The sequence below is a fragment of the Lupinus angustifolius genome, chromosome LG17 (assembly GCF_001865875.1).
Source record: "Lupinus angustifolius cultivar Tanjil chromosome LG17, LupAngTanjil_v1.0, whole genome shotgun sequence".
In the NCBI taxonomy this organism is placed as follows: domain Eukaryota; kingdom Viridiplantae; phylum Streptophyta; class Magnoliopsida; order Fabales; family Fabaceae; genus Lupinus; species Lupinus angustifolius.
Genome location: NC_032025.1, coordinates 20687880 through 20707392, shown reverse-complemented (window position 1 = coordinate 20707392; position 19513 = coordinate 20687880). Strand labels below are relative to the sequence as shown.

The following is a 19513-nucleotide window of genomic DNA, read 5'->3' as shown; positions in this document are numbered from 1 at the left end:
GTTAAAAGCTATGGCTCATGGTGTGTATATGTTGTGTTTATAATTTATATTTTTTGAAATGGTTATAAAATATTAAACTCATATAACTTATTTATTATAAAATTAAACCCATACAACTTATTTATTATAAAATTAAACTCATACAACTTATTTACCATATTATAATATATTTTGAATCACTTAATGAAACTTACACCTCTTATTCCGGAGTCATAGATACACTATTCCTTGATAGAAATGAAATAGCAATAGATAGAAGTATGAGATACTTTTCTTTATTAGTAAAAAGAACAAAGATTATATGTCCCAAAAAATTCATGTCCCAAGCCAATTATATTACAAGCAATCAAAAAAAATTATTTTCTTTTTATGATTTTTTTAATTAATTGTAATTTTTTATAGGATTAGTACATAACGAGACATCAAATCTTGAGACAGGTGATATCCATTCATTTTGAAAAGGGTCGGTGAAAAATAAAAAATAGGTAAAAATAATATTACTCATTGGGTTAATTGGGTGGGGCTTACAAAATCTTCCAGAATACATTTTTATTTATATTTTATATTATTTTATAATTTATTACACATTTTCATAAATTAAGAGTAACATATTTTTTATTCATTATGGAAACCAGATTTCTTATTCTTATTTGGGTTTTACAATCTACTCACATTTTTATATTTTATAATAACAAATGATTTCTCTCTCCTCATTTCTACCTTTTTGGGACCCATATTTCATTATAAGAATGTTTTTTTGACAATAAGTATTCTTAAGAAATAAAAATCTCACATTGACAAATGAATAAATAATATTATTATTGCAATTAAAATGCTATAAAAAACATGAATGGTAATGCTCTTACATTATTGTTATTATGGGTGGGGATTGGCCTTTTTGCATAGTGATCTTATCTCAGGTTTAGCCTGGTACCCTATTAGTAATAAATCTTCTTCTGTTTTTATTTTTGTACTTAATTTGTATCTAATTTTTAGAAACTAAATAGAAAATAAAAGTTTTTAGAAAGAAAAAATGAAAAAATGATGTTCATGCATGAATTGTAGATGAAAGATATATATGGTAATAGATTTATAAATTACCATTGATTCATCACATACACACAAAATAAGATACCAAGAATTTGCCATGAGTTTGGAATCATGTAGATTTTTATCAAAAGAAAAGATTAGCATACAAATTCATTGTTAGGATACCATATTCTAAACATAACATTTTAAATTATAATTATGATCGCGGTTATAGTCTTATAGACTTTATCGTAATTATGAAAAATTTCAGACGATACGACTACAATTGTAGTCATGATAATCTCGAAATCACAATATTTTTGTTGCAATTGTAGTGACAATGTATGATTTAAACGTTGTTTCCACACAATAGGGTGAGTATCTACAAGACCCTCTAATATTAAACCCTTGGGTAAATGGAGATAATTAGAAAATGTAAATAATAATATTTTACCATATGAGAAATATTTAATTTCCTCTAATCACTTATGTATACCATTATGTCACTATACTTCTAAAGTCTTGATTTATGTGAGATCACACTTCAATGTGTCCCACCATGGGGGGGTTTAGGCCTTTGGGCAAAGGATCTATTGGAGGGTGGTGCCCTTAGGAAAGAGCAAGCTTAAAGTTGTAGGTACCTCTTATGGGTATTTGGATTAGGTCCAAAACAAATTTAGTATTCAACTTTTATTCTTAACATTTCTTTAATCCTATACGCTTTTTTCAATAAGCACCGTTAGAATATCATGGTTATACATAGTGAACACAAATTTTTTGATCACATCAAATGAATGTTGCTCAATCTAAGCATATGACTAATTAGTTGTAGAATTTGCATTTTAACTTTTTAGAATATCATGGAACTCGAGCAATAAGTGTTAAACACTTAAACAAATAACTTTTTTTTTGCAAATTATTAATAAGCCAAATTAATCCGGTCTAATTTAAACCAATATGATTCCTAGAGTTGGAACAAAAAACTGAACATGACAAATGATTTTTAAAATATTAATCTACATGATCCAACCATATTTGTGTTTTTTTTGTAACTTTGATTAATTTTAACCGATTTTATGTTTTAGTCTTGAAACTATATGGATTTTGAGATTCTTACCTTAGAACATCTATAATGATTGTTCTTAAGGATGTTTTTAATATTTTGCTATATTTATGGTAAAATATAAAAGATTGGGGTAGATTGTGGGACCCAAATAAAACAATGCTTGTCATTGCTGAGAAAAAGTAGATGTTATTATTACTTTATGAGAAATTATAATAATTATAAAATAGTGCGTGAGATTCAAATAAAAATGAAAAATGTTTTCTCCATTGTAGATGCTATTACACGGCTAGAATATCTTGATTATAATATCTATCTATATCTATATCTATACTATATATAAAACTAAAATATGAAATAACTTCCCTCATGGTGTAATTTTCACTTCCTGTTTTGCCCTTTATATTATTTAATTTTTACAAAAAAACCATATAATCCTAAGCAACCATCACCAAAACATTAATTAACCACATATCTCACCTTAAATTAAACATTATCATAAACGCATAAAAAATATAATATAAAGTACACCGAACATAACAAATACATTCTAATTCTAAAAAATGAAATATATAAAAATTGAATATGTAATATCATGCAATATTCATCGGCAGGCACGAAGTGCCTGTACACACTAGTTATTAATAAAGGGAAAACACAAAATAACCACCCATCATGGTGTAATTTGTGTTTTCCTATTTTACCCTCAATATCTTTTTATTTTTACAAAAAAATCATATAATATTATTTTCTTATTTTATTTTTATTATCTTTTTATTTTAAAAGTGTATTTAAAAAATTGAATATTAGACCAATTGAATAATGAATAAATTCAACCGTAAATTTAGCACAAAAAATTATATTTAAATTTATAAAATATAAACTATAACGATAGAAAAACAGGTTGACACATGACAGTGTATGTTAACACGCTAGTGATTATAATTTGAATATATAAGGGTGTGATAGGTAATAAGGACCCGTAATCACCGAATACGTGTTTCAACCTCACATTCCTCCGCAATCGTTTCAGCTTAACCAATCGAAATTTCCATTTCAATTTTACGAATTTGAACAAATTCATTTAACCATTTCATTTCATTATCTTCTTCAACAAACTCCTTAATCTCAATTCGTATCACTATTCTCCATTCTTCCACCTTCTACAAGGTCAACATTTTCTTCTGCATTTTCAATTCATCATTATCTCAATTTCAATTTGTTTTAGTTACTTTTAATCACACAACTTAGGGTTTATTTGTGATTGCGGGGCTATTCTATGTGTATCGGATTCAGCTTACCGTGTACTCGATTCATATAAAAGAAGTCACTCAAAAAGTAATGAGAAAAAAAATGCATGCACGGACGGAGTACGAGGTTTTTTACACCGTCATTGTTGATTGATTGAATGAATGGTGGATGATGCAGTGACTGTGTATAAATCTTTACACTATCAATGTATAGATATTACACTCAAAAGTAATTAACTGCATAGAACTTGTACATCGAACCAGAACTAGTACGGTAAACAATGTAACTATAATGTGTGTATATATATATTGATAGTCGAGTCTGTCTGGTGGGATTAAGGCTTGTTATTGTTGTAATTGTACGTAAGTTTTACTAATTTCAACTACATTGTTGGTTAAATTGAGTTGGAAACCTTTTACAAGCTTATTTGGGTTTGTTTGAGCTTGATGGTGATTTCTGGTGTAGAGAGTTCTTTAATCTTTGAATGATTGGATCTGTTGTTGTTTTTTCTTTCAGTGTGTTAAGAAATAGGATAATGACGGAAAAGGCTGATTCAGTGAAGAAGCTATACACAGAAATGCGACTTTGGGAATTTCCGGATCAATATGTGATTCAGCCAACGGATGGATCTTCTTGTTCTTCATTGTCCATCAGTCGTAAAGATGGCTCCATGAAACACATTGGTTTGTTCTTTATTTGTATCGTGTTTTTGGTTCCACGCTTTTGATTGTGCTTTGCTTAGGTTTGCAAATCATTGTAGCTCAATCTGTGTTTTTTTGCGTTTTTTTGTTTTGGGTATTGTTGTATTGCTTAAAACAGATGAGATTCCAGAATACAGGACCATTAGAGTTCCCAAGATTTTCACAATTTTTGGTGTGGTTGGGATGTTGCGGCTTTTGGCTGGTAAGTACTTATAGCAACCACTTAACCTTGATTTGAGGTTGATTTTGTAGATAGTGAAAGTGCTATTTAATCTATTTATCTGTATTATGTATGCCTCATGTTTATGTTTCCTGTAATTTTAAATAGTGGAAGGAGTGGACCATGTTTGCGTCCATCTTTGTCAATATGATTGTTCTATATTATGAAGAAACTAGATTAAGTGTTTTTTTCATGGAAATGTCTTTGGCTTCATCAAACGATGATTGATTTTTGAACATAGATGAAAACAAAATAGGATAAGATACCGGCAGTCTTCGGTGCGCTTGTGAGCAATGATAATTAAATTATGCATTCTACCTCCCTTTCCCTCTCTCTCTCTCTAAAAAGGCATTGGAGTTAAGGATTGAGATGGTTGACTTTCATTTGCTAATCTTCATAGTCAGTGCACTAGGTCTCTAGTTTTTACATTTGCTTGTACTTTTGATTTTGATCATGACATTTGTTTTGTAAATCTACTTTAGATGCATCAGCTTCATATTCATATGATGCATTCCTTTTCTGAAGTAGAGGTTCATTTGACCTATAACTTTGATGTGTAACTTTTAGGGTCATATTTGATGGTTATAACTGGGCGTAAATGTGTTGGATCATACTCGGGGCATCCAATTTTTAAAATTTCATCCATGAAGGTTTTTCCATGTGATCACTCTCTTAAACATACGCCTGCTGAACAAGTAAGTTGCTAGGACTCCATTTATTTCTTACTCAGTGCTATGTTCACAAGCAATTTGAAACTTATAATTGTTGCATCATATTTGGCAGAAGAGGACAGAGATGGGATTTTCCGCACTTTTAAATGTAGCTGAGAGGACTTCTGGTCTGTTCTACTCATATGACACTAATTTAACTCTGAGGTGAACTTCCTTGGATATTTTTAGCAACCACCCAACTCTAATTATGATTGGAACATGACATGATTCTATTTTGATTCTCAAATTTGATGCTTATCCCATTAAAAATATCCATATGTTCTAACTTCGGTTAGTAAATAAATGGGTGCAAGTGCCACCATTGAACCTTTTGAAATAGATAGAGTTTTTTCAATTATAATTAATATAACTCATTTTAGCAGGACATTTAGGATAGTTGCATCTCTGTTGTTTTTTATTGGATAAAATGTATTACTTCATGCATATTTGATAGCTTCAGCCCGAATTAGTTGCACTCATACTCAATTTCATAGTTATCAGCACATAGTAAGCACGAGTCATATATATATATATATATACAAAAGCACATTAATGATCTTCTGAATTTCAAGAGAGGATCCTATGTTGCAACTATAGCATGTTAAGCTATATAAATCACTAATTTTAGACGCAACAACTTATTTTAAGATAAACCTATTTTTCTTGAGGGTGATATTTTGAGCTGTTCTATATCGCTTGTCTCATTGTCTCAGGAGTGGTTTAAATTTTTTTTGGGCTACTCCTTTCATTGGCAGTTGGTTTTGTGATCGAACCTTAACATGGTATTGCCTTTAGGGAAACTTAGGCTTGTGATCCTTCTATGAGTTGATTTTCTGGTTGTTGCCTTCTTTTTAAGTTACAATTAGTTGTTGTTGTCATCTCACTTTCAAGGTTTGTCATTTCCGCTTGTGCTATTGTTCTTCTAGCCTCTCTTTTTAGTACGTCGGTTTTCTCTCCTTGTCCGGTTTTGTTCTTGTTGGTGTACAATTTTGTTAAAGCTTCGATCTACACTGTCCTTCTTGAGGGGAATGTTGGAGGATTTATTGTGGTTTAGCTACAGTTAGTGCTTGTGTTGCTTAAGATCCTTATTGATACTCTTGGTATCATCCTAATTACCAATTTAACGATGGTAATTTCTGGTTGATGGTGCTTTCAAGTTCTTCCATATTGAAGATCAATCCTCAAAATTAGTCATTGTTGTTCGGTATTGCCTATTGTGTGCCCATCATTCATGTTTAGTCTGTTTCTAGATAGCTTCTGTTATGGATGGTTAAGCGTTGTTTGCTTCTGTCCGTGGTGGTTAAACATGATGTTAGCTTTTTTCGTGGATGGTTAAGCTTTGTTGCCTTATAGCATTGGAAGATTGTAGAATTTAATAGTTTAAAGCATTTATTTCAGATACCTTAGACTCTACCTTCACCATAGCTTCATTCCACCATCTCCATTATAGATTCCGCCAACAATTACCTACCTTTCTAGCAATGTTTGTGAAGTTCATATAATTATTTTGGTTACTTTCATTTTTTTTAAAGGAATTTTATATGTCAAGCTTAAATTATAGTATACTTTAGCTAGAGAGGAGTATTAGAGTATATGGCAATATCTCAAAATATGTTAAATTATTTATCACAAAGTATATGGAGGATATTTGAATATTGATAGGATATTTCATATTATCATGATTATATCTTAGATTGGTTTAGAATATATTAGAAAATTTATTAGGATTAAAATTATTTCATCTTATCTTTTATGATTTATTCCTTAAGTAATTACTAGTCTAATATTAGTACAAATATGAGCTATTGTTATATCTTTTGTATAACATCATCATTCATAATAACATTAATATGCAATTTTACTATTTTGAGCATTCCTTTTTTCTCTTTTTATACCTAAATCCTATAATTTCAATATGGCATCAAAGCCAGGGCCCAACTTCTCTTTGGTTGACATGGGCCAAAAGATGCCCTTTCGTTATTGGTCAAAGGTAACCCCTCGCCTGATTCGACAAACTTATGTGGAGGGAGCATGGAAGTAACTTCTACATCGCCTACCTCATTGTCTTGAGAGTGATTCAAATGCTTGTTGGACTATTTCTCACATTGTAAATTGGTTTTGAAATGAAACCTTAACATGAGTTTTGGATCTTCACCAATGTAAAGCTACATATCATTGCAATCTTAATTAAAAGACATCATTTTAGTGGTAATGATTGTCTTTGACTGCTATCACCAAGCATGTAGCTCAGATGACATGGGGCTCTCTATCTTAACCAAAGGTCTCAAGTTCAAGCCTTATGAAATGCAATTGCGTTAAAAACTCGGTAGGAAGAGCTTTGCAGCCTTTGTGACCCTACCCACTCGATCTCCGATTAGTCAGCACCCCATGGTGTCTAAATACATGAGTTCATACCAGGAAGAAGTAGTTATTACTTCTAAGATAGAAAAGTTTGAAAGTAATTTTAATACTAAGTGGCAAGTTGAATTCAAATTCTAATTGGAAATGAAGTATGAAGGTTTTTTTTTGAAATAATAGGTTTTGATTCTACGAATAATTGTTATTAAATAAAACACTATAGCTACCTTTATCTATTTGTGATAAGGCTTCTCTTACATGAGCTTGTACGTAAAGTGAGTAATCATGGGTGTATTCCCCCTTAAATTGTTTAATGGATTAAGATCATGATGCACTTTAGATAAAACCATGGGTGCATGCATTCTAACTTGCTTGCTTTGGCACAAACTCACTTTAGAGGAGCTTTTTCTATCCACCTGTTATATTTTATTGACAATTATGATTGCTTGATTGCTCTGTCAAGTGACTCAAGTCTGATGCTCAGGAACTGCACACTGCTAAATTTTAAGTTCAATACGGATACAAAATATTTTCTGCAAAAGAGCCGATAACAAATAAGAATTCCTAACAATTTTAGAGGTTTAAGTCATTCTAATATTTTATAAATAATTACTAACATTGGGAAGTTTCTAACACTGCATGACTGAAACAAAAACTTATTTATATTTTTCATTGAGAGACAATAAATACGTAAAATCTTTGTTGAAATGATTTTCATGTCTTCTATAGTGCTCAACGACTGAATGACCTGGGAGATGAGTCTAGATTGCTTCCTCTTTGGAGACAGGTAATTTATTGCCTTTTGTATCCTTAACCTGCTGTCGTAGAAGATTTTTACTACAAAAGAGTTCTGATGCCATGGTTGAAAAAGTATCTCTTTAATAGGTTGTTCCTAATATTATCCCTGGGTGATAGTTTTGATGTCTGTGTGAACAATGTTCACTCTGGATTATCAAATTTGCATTTTTTTTGGGTTTCCCTTTTTATCTGGTTGTTTTACAAATGCTTTATCTCAGGCAGAGCCTCGATTTCTTTGGAACAATTATATGTTGGAAGTAATCATAGATAACAAGGTCGGATTGTGGCAAATTTATTGTTACTTGTTCAATTTTTTCATTGCTTGTGCACTTTAATATTTCTAACTAGTTGATGTATAACCCTTTGTATGCAGCTTGACCCATACTTGCTCCCTATTGTCCAAGGAAGTATCATTTTCTTATTGTTGTATTCATTTTATGGTTGTTTTCTAAGACATGCATTGTTTTTGGGTTTGTTTAATCTGACCATTTTCATTGTTATCTAGCAATCACTTAACTATTTCCTTTTAAGATTATCCTTAACAATGCATCAGGCTTTCATTACTTTCAATCAGCCATTGGGAAAGATATTATTGACATCACTTTGATTGCTAGGAGATGCACGAGAAGAAATGGTATTTAATACTTTTGAATTGATTCTGTATATTTACAGATGGACAGTACAGTTATAAATATCATAAGTACTAGTATATTCTTACAATTTAGTGAACCAATATCCTTTAGGCCATGAAATTTACTTGAGGATAAATGTCATTTCCTTAGCATTCTAACGTCATGTTTTCTACAAAACTCCATCAAGTACCTCAAGCAAGGAAAAGTTACATACAATCAGAATTATCCAATGTCTCCAAAATCCATAAGATGCATAACCAAGATGTAGTCTAATGTTTCCCTAAAAAAGAGACATACCCTAATGTTCTAAATAGAAATAAATAAAAAAGTATATTCGGAACATAGCCATGTGCTCCCTGTCCCATTGTGTACCTAGTAAAAATATGGCAGCCACGTACAAATGGCTTTTTGTTGGGTACGTTCATCTGTTTTTGGTACACAATTGCGCAAGCAATTGGCTTCACAATTTTGGGCCAGAACGACAATTAGGTAAAACCCTCTCTAAAGTGACAACTCCAGGATTTGAACCCCTAAAATTGTTGATAAGTTTCACCTGGGGATGAAATAAATTTGCCTGATAGTGTTCATGTTTAGAATGAGACAATGAAAAGATTGTTAATTACAAGTATTTCGGAGGAGAAACAAAAACACAGTTGATTCTAGGTGCAATTGGCTTCTGTATCTATTACTATTCCTTTAATGAGGAAAATGATCATATGCACAGGGAAATTGGAGAGTTAAAAAATATTATCTCGGAATTTGAAAATTTTGTGTGAGAAAACTTGTGGTTATCATTTTGGGATGATTAATGAAGGCTGTGTGGCTGGCCCATGAGCTACCATATTAACGGTTACTGTCATCTGCCTACCTGGCTGCATAAAATATTTTCAACTACTTGCATTGGAATGGCATCATCTTTTGTTGGTTGGTGGTTGGCTAATGCTTCAAATACAATTTCATTTCCCGGAAGGAACTCGAATGTGGAGAAGAGGAGCTGACCCTGATGGGTATGTCGCTAATTTTGTGGAAACGGAGCAAATTATACAGATCAATGGGTATACAGCATCCTTTGTTCAGGTAATACTTTCTTTTATTATTAAGCAACTATACAGTGCCATGCAAGACAGGAAAATTTTGATGATTTTATTTAGTTTTGTGATACTAACACAGGAGCTATTGTTGCTTTGAAATAGCTCTTAGTTCAACGTTGCCATATTTTTCAAAGAATATCCACATGTAGTTCCTTTATCGCTCTTACTTATTTCATATTTTCCTCTCAGAAATTTTGCCTTTCCAGTTTTGAGGTGATTTTGACGTTGAACTGAAAAAACATAATGATTACTTCCAGGCCTAAGCATTTCTAAATGTAACAGTTGGTGGTAGCTTTAAGATGAACGGTAAACTAATCAAGCACAAATTGCATAGAGAGACATAATGACAATATATTGAGGATGGAAGGGTCTGCACCCATAATGGCCCTACCTCCGTCCCCAGTGGCGTGCCAATTCGCAGTGGCCCTGGGTGGGGAGTTTAGGATGATGGTTGTGTTTTGTTATCGGATTGTGCTGACCCGCTTTGAGGTTTTGCAATATTACACCTAATACCCCTACATTAACAACTTGCTAATGTCAGGGGATAAGTATAATGACAGCGTAAATCTCAAGAGATTGGTGTAAACAACGGGTTTTGAGTGTATTAAAACTAAACATTAGGGGAGGTCAATGTAGTTTTCCCTTTTTTTAACATGGCTTTCATGCATCTTCCATTTGCTGGAATGCCATCTCCCATAACCTCTTGGCAGATTTTTGGCCTGCTGCCATGAACTCCCATTTGCCATTTATAATCAACTAAGAACACATCTTGCTTACACATGAACCATTTTAATTTGGTTGTTCTTTTGCAGGTTCGTGGTTCAATTCCACTGCTTTGGGAGCAAATTGTTGACTTGACATATAAACCGAAGTTTGAGTTATTGAAACTTGAAGAAGCTGTAAGTGATTGTTTTATTGTAGTATTTTTGTAGTTTTCATCTAATATTCTATTTGTATTTGACATATGTTTAACCGCGTATGATGCAGCCTCGAGTCCTCGAACGCCATTTCTTAGATTTAAGAAAAAAATATGGGGCTGTGGTTGCTGTTGATCTCGTCAACAAGGTGAATATTCTTCCATTGCGTACAGAACTCAGATTACTTATCTGATGGACAATATTGTGTTACGAAACTAGCGCATGCAATTGTTTAGTGAACTCATTAAATGCATGCAATCTATGTTTACTGAACAAATATCATTGCTCTATCATGTTGCACATGATTTCCTCAAGATATACTGTGTGATAATGTGTGTAGTTGATCATCATGCATCTCTTTGAGTGGTTTTTTGTTTCCTTCATTTCTTATCAGCATGGAGGAGAAGGGCGACTATGTGAAAAATTTGGAAGTACAATGCAGCAAGTGGCTAGTGATGATGTAAGGTAGAAAAGTCTCTTTCAATTTTCGTTTAGATTTGTTAAATATATAAACCATTCATGTTCCTTCGCCCAGCTTTTGGGAGAGTTTTGTTCTTGACATGGTATCCAAGCAACCAAGCCTCTACTTGAGTTCGACCTTTGTTGTCTCCACTCAACTAAATAAATTAAAGAAATTCAAATTTCACTACAAGATACCCCTGTGCAAGGATGAATCTGAAAAGGGTTAGGGGAGAGTCCCGAATAATATATACATGTTGCGAATATTTATTTAAAATGTATTTTTATGAAAAATAATGTATATAATTAGTGGTACAAAATATCTATAAAGGTAAAAAAAAGTATGTATCTGAAATAAATAATTTTTAAGACATTTTTTATTAAAAAGTTAAAATGTTCTTCCTACATAATTAATTATACAAAATATATACAAGATTAGTAACTTTGCCCATTATCTATTGTATCTTTAAAAATGTGTTATGCATCCCTTGGATGAGAAAAGTAAAGCCTAAAAAAAATCTCTGTTTCAGCTATTGACTATTATAAAAGAGAAGAAATGAGAAGAGAAAGAGAGAGAATACGAGTGTGAGAGAGGAGAGTTGAGAGTGGTAACTGTCACTCTTGATTTGTTATTGAAAATAATGAGTTAGTTACAAAAGAGGGAAGCTCACCTCTTTATAGTATGTGGATGGCTTCTCAAGTAATAAGCTAAGACTTAGTTATTGATAACTAACTCACTAAATCTTATTAACATAACTACCCCTAAGGTAATTAACACAAGAACAAAAAACAGAATAAATGCTACTACTCTAATATACCCCCTTGAAATCATACACTCTTTTTGCTTCTATTTTCTAATACACCCATATCCCCATGGGTTTAATGTTAAGAGATAGAGGATCAAACACTATGAGAGAAGTGAACTTGGAAGTAGACAGAGGTTTTGTCAACACATATGTTGTCTGATGTTCAGAAGAGATGTGTTTAACTTGCGAGGCCTTGTACTGGATTTTATCTCTAACAAAGAATAGATCAAGTTCAATGTGCTTTGTTCTATTATGTAGAATAGGATTATGAGCCATAACAACAATGCTTAGGTTATCACATAGAATTAATGGTGCTTGATGAGCAAATTGTAGTTCTGAGAGCAATGATTTTATCCGAATTATCTCCTGAGATGCCAAAGCAAGGCTTTTGTATTCTACTTTGGTGCTGGATATGGATATGATTTATTGTTTCTTGGACCACAATGTAACAATGTTAGGTCCAACAAATACACAAGCCCCTGAAATGGATTTTCTATCATTTGGGTCAGATGCCCAATCTGCATCACCACTTGCCATAATAGACATTGGCAGTGATGAAGCAATTGGCTTAACATGAAGACCAAAGGATGATGATCCCCGTAGATATCTTAGGATCCTTTTTACTGCACTATGGTCTTGCTGTAAAGGTTGGCTCATAAACTGACAAACCTTGTTCACACTGAATACAAGGTCAGGTCTAGTCATTGTAGTATACTACAGTGCACCAACTACAGACCTGTATAGAGTAGGGTCATCAAAAACATCATAACCGATTCTAGTAAGCTTGCAAGTTGCACCCATGGGTGTGTGAATGGGTTTAGCACTACTCACATTTTCCCTTAGGAGAATATCTCTAATAACTTTGTCTGGGAAAGGAATAATGAGCCATCTGAGAGATGCTTTAACCTCAATCCCAAGAAAACCTAGTTGAACTAGAGTGCCTTTTAGTCTTTCAAACCACTGCTTGGGAGCCTGTTTCCATCCATATAGGGCGTTGTGTAATTTACATACAGTATTTTTGTCACCATTACGAAGACCAGTAGGTTGAACCATATAGACCTCTTCATCCAGTAGACCATTGAGGAAAGCTTTGTTGGCATCTAACTGTTCTAGGGCCCATTTGTATGTAATAGCAAGAGTGAGTAGAATTCTAGTAGTTATTGGCCTTACAACAGGAGATAGTGTTTCATTCTAATCCACTTAACAGCAAGAGTGACTCAGATGTACTAAAAGTTTTTTTTAGCAAGGGGAGAGCCTTGGCCGGGCAGGCCTGTGTCCCCTCCCTGGGCCTGCCCATAGTACATGCTTCAAGCCCAAAGGAGTTGGTTCATGAAAACATTTATGTATATACAATTATACATTGTTTAGGTTTCTTTTTATTTGATATTAATGCTTTCTTTTTAATTTTTGTAGATATGTACACTTTGATTTCCATCACATCTGCGGGCACGTTCATTTTGAGAATCTCTCAATCCTTTATGATCAAATTTCAGATTTTCTTGAGACAAATGGGTATGGAAATTTTATTGATGAAGCTTTTAGTCATCTTAATATAAACTTTCTTGTTTACTTTACAATTTGATTGCACTTGCATTGCTTCATTTCATCCATGCAGGGTTTAACTAATTCCTATGATTTATAATACTCTTCTGTTATTGTGCATACTGTGAAACTATCTGGTATAGTACCTTGGGCAACTGTCTAGCAGAATGTTAATTAGTGGCTTCTTTAAAATAATCTTAACCAAATTTTTTGTTTTGTACCCAAATTTTGTACTCCGTTCTAAACATAAGGAAAGGCTCAAAAAAATCTGATCCCTGTATTTTTGGCTGCAGATATCTTCTGTTGAATGAAAAGGGAGAGAAAATGAAGGAGCAACTCGGGGTTGTTAGGACCAATTGTATTGATTGTCTGGACCGTACAAATGTTACTCAGGTTGGTAATTTCTGTGACGCAACTAGTATGTGCATATTAGATGAATAAAAAAAATAATTTGCTATCCCCCTCATAAAGAACACTCCATTTCTCTTTGATTACCGGATTTGGACTTGCTGCTTAGCATATACCTTACAAAAATGCACAGACATAACCACAACTTCAATTGCTTTTGTTATTTTCAAATCAGAGCATGATAGGCCGAAATATGCTAGAATACCAGCTTAGAAGGCTAGGTGTCTTTGGTGCTGAAGAAACCATTAGTTCACATCCAAACCTGGACGACAGCTTCAAGATCTGTAAGTGTATTACTAAATTTTAAATTATGTATCTTTGAAATATAACCATGTTGTATTAAGTAGTTATCTTCATTTGATACATTCTAATTAACATTGTTTCATAGGACTTCAAATATAGATTCTATTCTAACTGATTATTTATGATCAGTGTGGGCTAATCATGGGGATGATATAAGTGTACAATATTCAGGCACTCCTGCTCTGAAAGGAGATTTTGTCCGGTATTTTCCCATGAATCTTTTCCATGTTCATTATGTATAAAGAACCAAGAGAATTTGGATATTCATAAAAGGTTGTTGATATTTATTCTAGGCTGACATTATATTACAATAAATAATTGCAAAATCTATTAAATTGTGTACTGGCCTTAATTGTATTGTCTAAAACAGTAGTTTATGACACTTCACAAGTAGTATTATGATAGGAATGGAATTTATGGATTAATGTTTTCTCTTTTTAGCTTTGTCCTTGTGAAGGAACGTTCATGCATTATGTTTTCCCATATCAATATATTATTCTTTTTCTTATTGCTTGCTTAAATTCTACCATCTAGTATATTCAATTGGAATCACAAAACTCGGGAATTATATTAAACATTATAAAGCAGTTGCCGAATGATTTTTATACTTGTAGATTGAATAACTTCCTTGTGTAACTATCTGATAAAAAATTTATAGGAAGATGTTGGCTATATGAAGAGCTAATATCTCATAAGTTTCAAAATATGGTAGTAAAATTTGATTTTTTTATGCTTTCCCTAAGTAAGGTTTTGGTTGGATTTAGATACGGGCACCGCACTATTGAAGGGATACTAGCAGATGGTTGGAATGCTCTTATGCGCTATTATTTGAATAATTTTTGTGATGGAACAAAGCAGGTTTGTGAGCCTACTCTCATTATATGTATCAGATAGTTTACTAGGTGTCTGCTGTCATAACTTATTATCATCTAGGTCTGGCCCTTGTATGTTTGATTTTACTTCCGCATCCTAATTCTAAGTTTTACTAAGGTCCTTTTTCTCCATGTATAAATTGCGCTGTCGAAGATACTGATTTTTAATGTAAATGTGGATTATATTTTACACCAAATTTATCCAGAAGTTCCTTTTCCCAGATAAACTATACAGTTTGAGTTGAGTTCACTTTTAAGCTTTTTTGGACCTAATTTGTTTCTTAACTTCATTGATGTAAATAAATTTATAGTTTATTTGTAACTAATTTATACTGTTCATGATTTTTTATTTATTTATGTGAAGGATACAATTGATCTCCTGCAAGGACATTATATAGTTTCTGTTGGCCGAGATATGGCTCCCTCTTCTCAGAATGGAGGTCTTGAAGCTATCGCGGTGAGTTTAATATAGATGAAAGTATATTCCAGATTGAAGTTTCAAGCATCTGTTTTGTTTTTTGATCAGTTATTAGAAAGTTTGCAATATAAATATATTTTAACTTTTGATTTGTGGCTAAATTCCTTCTGACTATCCTTTAAATTAGTTGAAATTTAAGTTTTGTGAAGATAACCTACTTCCCTTTAAGGAAAAAACAAAACACAATACTTTCTGATTTTCTTTTCTGACTTTTTGCTAGACATTTCTTCTGTTTAAGGTTTTCAAAAAGTTGGTCCTTGCTCCTAACCCTTCAGGAATGTCCTGGTTTGGATTCGGCCAAAAGCAAGTTGTCCATGATTTGCTTTATGTAGTTTTAAGTTTAACAAAGTCTCCTTTGACATTAAAATGTGCAACATGGTTTTTCAATCAAGGAAATACTTTAAGTGATTATGTTGAGGGACTATGAACTACAGCATTGCCTTGTGTTGAAGATCTAATATGATTATTTTTCGTTCTATACTTTTTGGCCATGTTGTGGTTAGGAATGCTTGAAGAATAACATCATTTTATGCAAACTAATAGTAACATCTCTTTGTTTATCTTTGTAGTCATTTCCTCTGGCTTTGGGTCTGGTTTTGACTGGATTCCTTTTTGCAACAATGTCATTGAGGCAAGGTGAGTTGACTTTTGTTCTTTTAACTTAAAGGATACAAAGTACACTGGAAGTCTAAATTAAGAATTAATTTGTCGTTACCGTGTTTTTATTCACCACATTTGTGTTCTTATAAATATAAGAATAGACCCAACCCATCACTTAGACTTGTGGTTTCAAACCACCAGTCTAACTTTTTTCTATAGGTGGTGGAGCAATACTATTAGGGACATTCGGGAGAAGGGAAAGGAGAATTTGAGGAGACAGAAAATGAGGAGAAAGTTCAGAGAGGAAAATAGGGTGGAATGGTGGATAGATAATAGGGACATAAGAGAAAACTGCTCAGTAATAATTATTCAAGAAAAATCTAGGAGCTGAGTTAGAGAATAATCCTGAAATAGGTGAACTAGGATTAATGCCACAAGAATAGGAATGCCTCACTCTACATCCATTATCCTATTAAATAGAAACATTAATAAACAAAGCTACTTACAGATATTAAAACCATACATTTCTTTGTTCATTAAATCAGCAATTTGTATTGTATGGTGAGTCATAGATAGCTTTCGATCATGCATGTATTGGTCAAACCTGTGTGAATTGCGCGGTTCTGCAATTCATTGATATGTATTTGTATGCACAAACACAGAATTCAAAGGGGGAGAGAGGATTAAATTAAGTCAAAAGGAACTAAGGGGCTTCATTTAGTTCCGCTTCGGCTATTTAATTTTCTGCTTTCATTCTGCTGAAATGGGGTCTTCACTCAGTCACCTTTATGGCTCCTTAGGCAATTAAAAGAGGAAGAAGGATGTCATTTAGGAACTGTGTATTGTTCTTGACTATAGATTACACATCAAATGTAATTATTGTCTAGAAACAATGTGAGGGTTACATCTAGGATGAACCATGTTTTTTCAGGAACATGTCTAAAAAGTTTCCGAAAGTATCCACCAGAAGATGTTAAGACTTAAGTATATGTTCTTGAAGATGTTGGAGGATAAAGAGAAAAGGATGAATGATAAATTATGAAACTGAGTTATATCTAGAATTATTTTTTCAACTTGAGTAATGAATTGTAAATTGTAAAATTTAGTACCCAGAAATTTATAAATAAAAAAACTTAAATATACGTAATCTCCCCTTTGCCCTAGTGACAAGGGCATCAATAGCTCCTTTTATTTCTGAACCATTAATAATAATAGGACTGTCTCTCTTTCTAAAGAGTTCATTAAGCAGCATGGTCTTGTACCATTATGAAACTGTTTGTATATTCATAATGTGTTCCTTGTTCCTGCAGTTAGATCTGATTTTCGGCACTTCTTCTTTTCGCTAATGTGGGCAAGCATAAGTGTCGGTATAGCAGCATTCGTGAGGGTCAATGGTCGGATTTTCTGCAACAGGCCTCGTTTACACAAACCCAGGTGTTAACTTTTGTATACATATCACTTTCAGCAATTAACATTTCCCTCGAAGTGTCGCGCTTCTGCAACAGGCCACACCAACTGATCTCTTCTACATCTAGACTTTTTTTCGATAAGAAAAATTGTGTTAAACAGAGTACAAGGGGTGTCGGCCAATACTCTTCGACATCTAGATCACTTTAACGAATTCAATTCATTACACAAGGCTCCTAGCATGTTGCTTATTATATTTTATTCATTCATACTGATTTTATAGTGTCATTATAGCTTCCAAAAATTTATTCATACCCTCATTTGAGTGATTGGTGCTTTGTCTGCAGTTCCTGTGCCACTGTTCCTCCTTTTGTACATGTGGGTTTTTTTTGTGCCTTGTTTAAGATAGAAGCACTCAAGGTTCTTGAAAATCACATATTCAGTTCATTCTTCATGCAATAGAACCCTTGCAGGTCTTTATTATTTCAGTGAAGGTTATTGCAATAGGATACTATTGCCCACTGAAAATTATCATAAATTTGTGTGCAATTAACAAGGCGTTGGTCTAGTAGTGTAAGACCTCACTAGATCTCTAAGGTTGAGAGTTCGATTCTTGTGAGCGACCCTTGTTGTAAGGGATAGCCAAGAACCCGAAAACGGATTAGTTCCTTACCCAAAAAGGTGAGAGGATATCTTTGGTAGTATCGAAAAATCTTGGGTGTGTGCACCACGTCCAATAGGATATTATCACCCAGTGAAAGTTATCAGTTAAAATTAATCATTCAGTCTTAATCTTAATTAGTTATATGGATTGAAATATGGTAGAATATTTTATCATAAATTATGATTATTAATAAATAAAAACATTAAATCTTTAATTCTCCTTAAATATTAGTTTAGTCTCTTTGAATTGGATTAATCATAATAAAAAGGGGAACATTTACCAAAAGGAAGACCGAGATTAGTATCAAACTTTCACATTATTTTTTATCTTAGATAACATAACATGTGGATTATGTAATGTTGTTTTATACAACTAGTTCAGTAAAAGATTGTAAGAATGATCATTGAATTTGAATTGTTTAATGAGATTCAATGATAAGGTAATTGATAGGTAAAAAATGACATAAAAACTTGGAAATATATATAATAGTTGAAAATAATAATAATAAAAAGGCTTAAATATGCTTTTTAGTATCTATGCATGATTTTGACTTTAGTCTCTCAAATCATATGTTTTTAGCTTTTTAGTTACTAATTTAGTTAATCATTTTGGTTTAAGTCTATGTTAATAATATGTCAATATTACAATTCTCACATGATCATTTAGTATAATGTGTCACATGTGAGTTTTAACCACATGGTACCTATAGATTATAACAAAATTATGGAACATATAATGACAAAAACCAAAAGAATAAAATTAGAGGACTTAGATCAATTTTTTGTAAATTTTTAGGTATAAGAAATATACTTACATTCCATTTGGAGGTAGGGATGTTTTGGATACACATATGCTGTCTCATAATTTGTGTCACTCTATGTGTTATGGACTTATGATTGGTCATAAAAAATATATTAGAATTAAATTTTAATTATTAAGTATTTTTCTAACCAATCACAAGCTCATACATGTACAAACTGTGAAACATCAGATGTGTTCCGGATGTTTTTAGGGCATTCTTGGTTATGGAATGCATGAGAATGTAAACATCCCTTGGAATATGATTGAATTTTCAGAACTATCATTAATTGAAAATAAAAGGTTATAAAGGGGCATAAAAGTAATTGCAAAATAAAAATGTATAATATTCCTTATAAAAATTCAACATTCTCACATCCTTCAAGATTTCGTACTTGTAAGAATG

The 19513-nt window shown here is 32.5% G+C and overlaps 1 protein-coding gene across 2 annotated transcripts; it reads left to right on the top strand.

The window, feature by feature from the left end:
* On the top strand, positions 3121 to 18008 carry LOC109331737 (phosphoinositide phosphatase SAC6-like). 2 transcript variants are annotated; one of them, XM_019566422.1, is made up of 23 exons: positions 3191 to 3206; positions 3744 to 3774; positions 3853 to 4026; positions 4163 to 4246; positions 4832 to 4959; positions 5048 to 5139; positions 8062 to 8119; positions 8349 to 8405; positions 8504 to 8537; positions 8684 to 8764; positions 9733 to 9839; positions 10666 to 10752; positions 10841 to 10918; positions 11165 to 11235; positions 13449 to 13547; positions 13871 to 13970; positions 14161 to 14269; positions 14418 to 14490; positions 15053 to 15146; positions 15525 to 15617; positions 16208 to 16274; positions 17549 to 17767; positions 17840 to 18008. In XM_019566422.1, the coding sequence occupies exons 3-22, from the start codon at positions 3879 to 3881 to the stop codon at positions 17677 to 17679; spliced, it is 1791 nt and encodes a 596-aa protein (XP_019421967.1). In that variant the 5' UTR covers positions 3191 to 3206; positions 3744 to 3774; positions 3853 to 3878; the 3' UTR covers positions 17680 to 17767; positions 17840 to 18008. The 2 variants fall into 2 exon arrangements, with proteins under 2 accessions (XP_019421966.1, XP_019421967.1); XM_019566421.1 differs by lacking the exon at positions 3744 to 3774 and having other exon boundaries at positions 3121 to 3262; positions 3860 to 4026.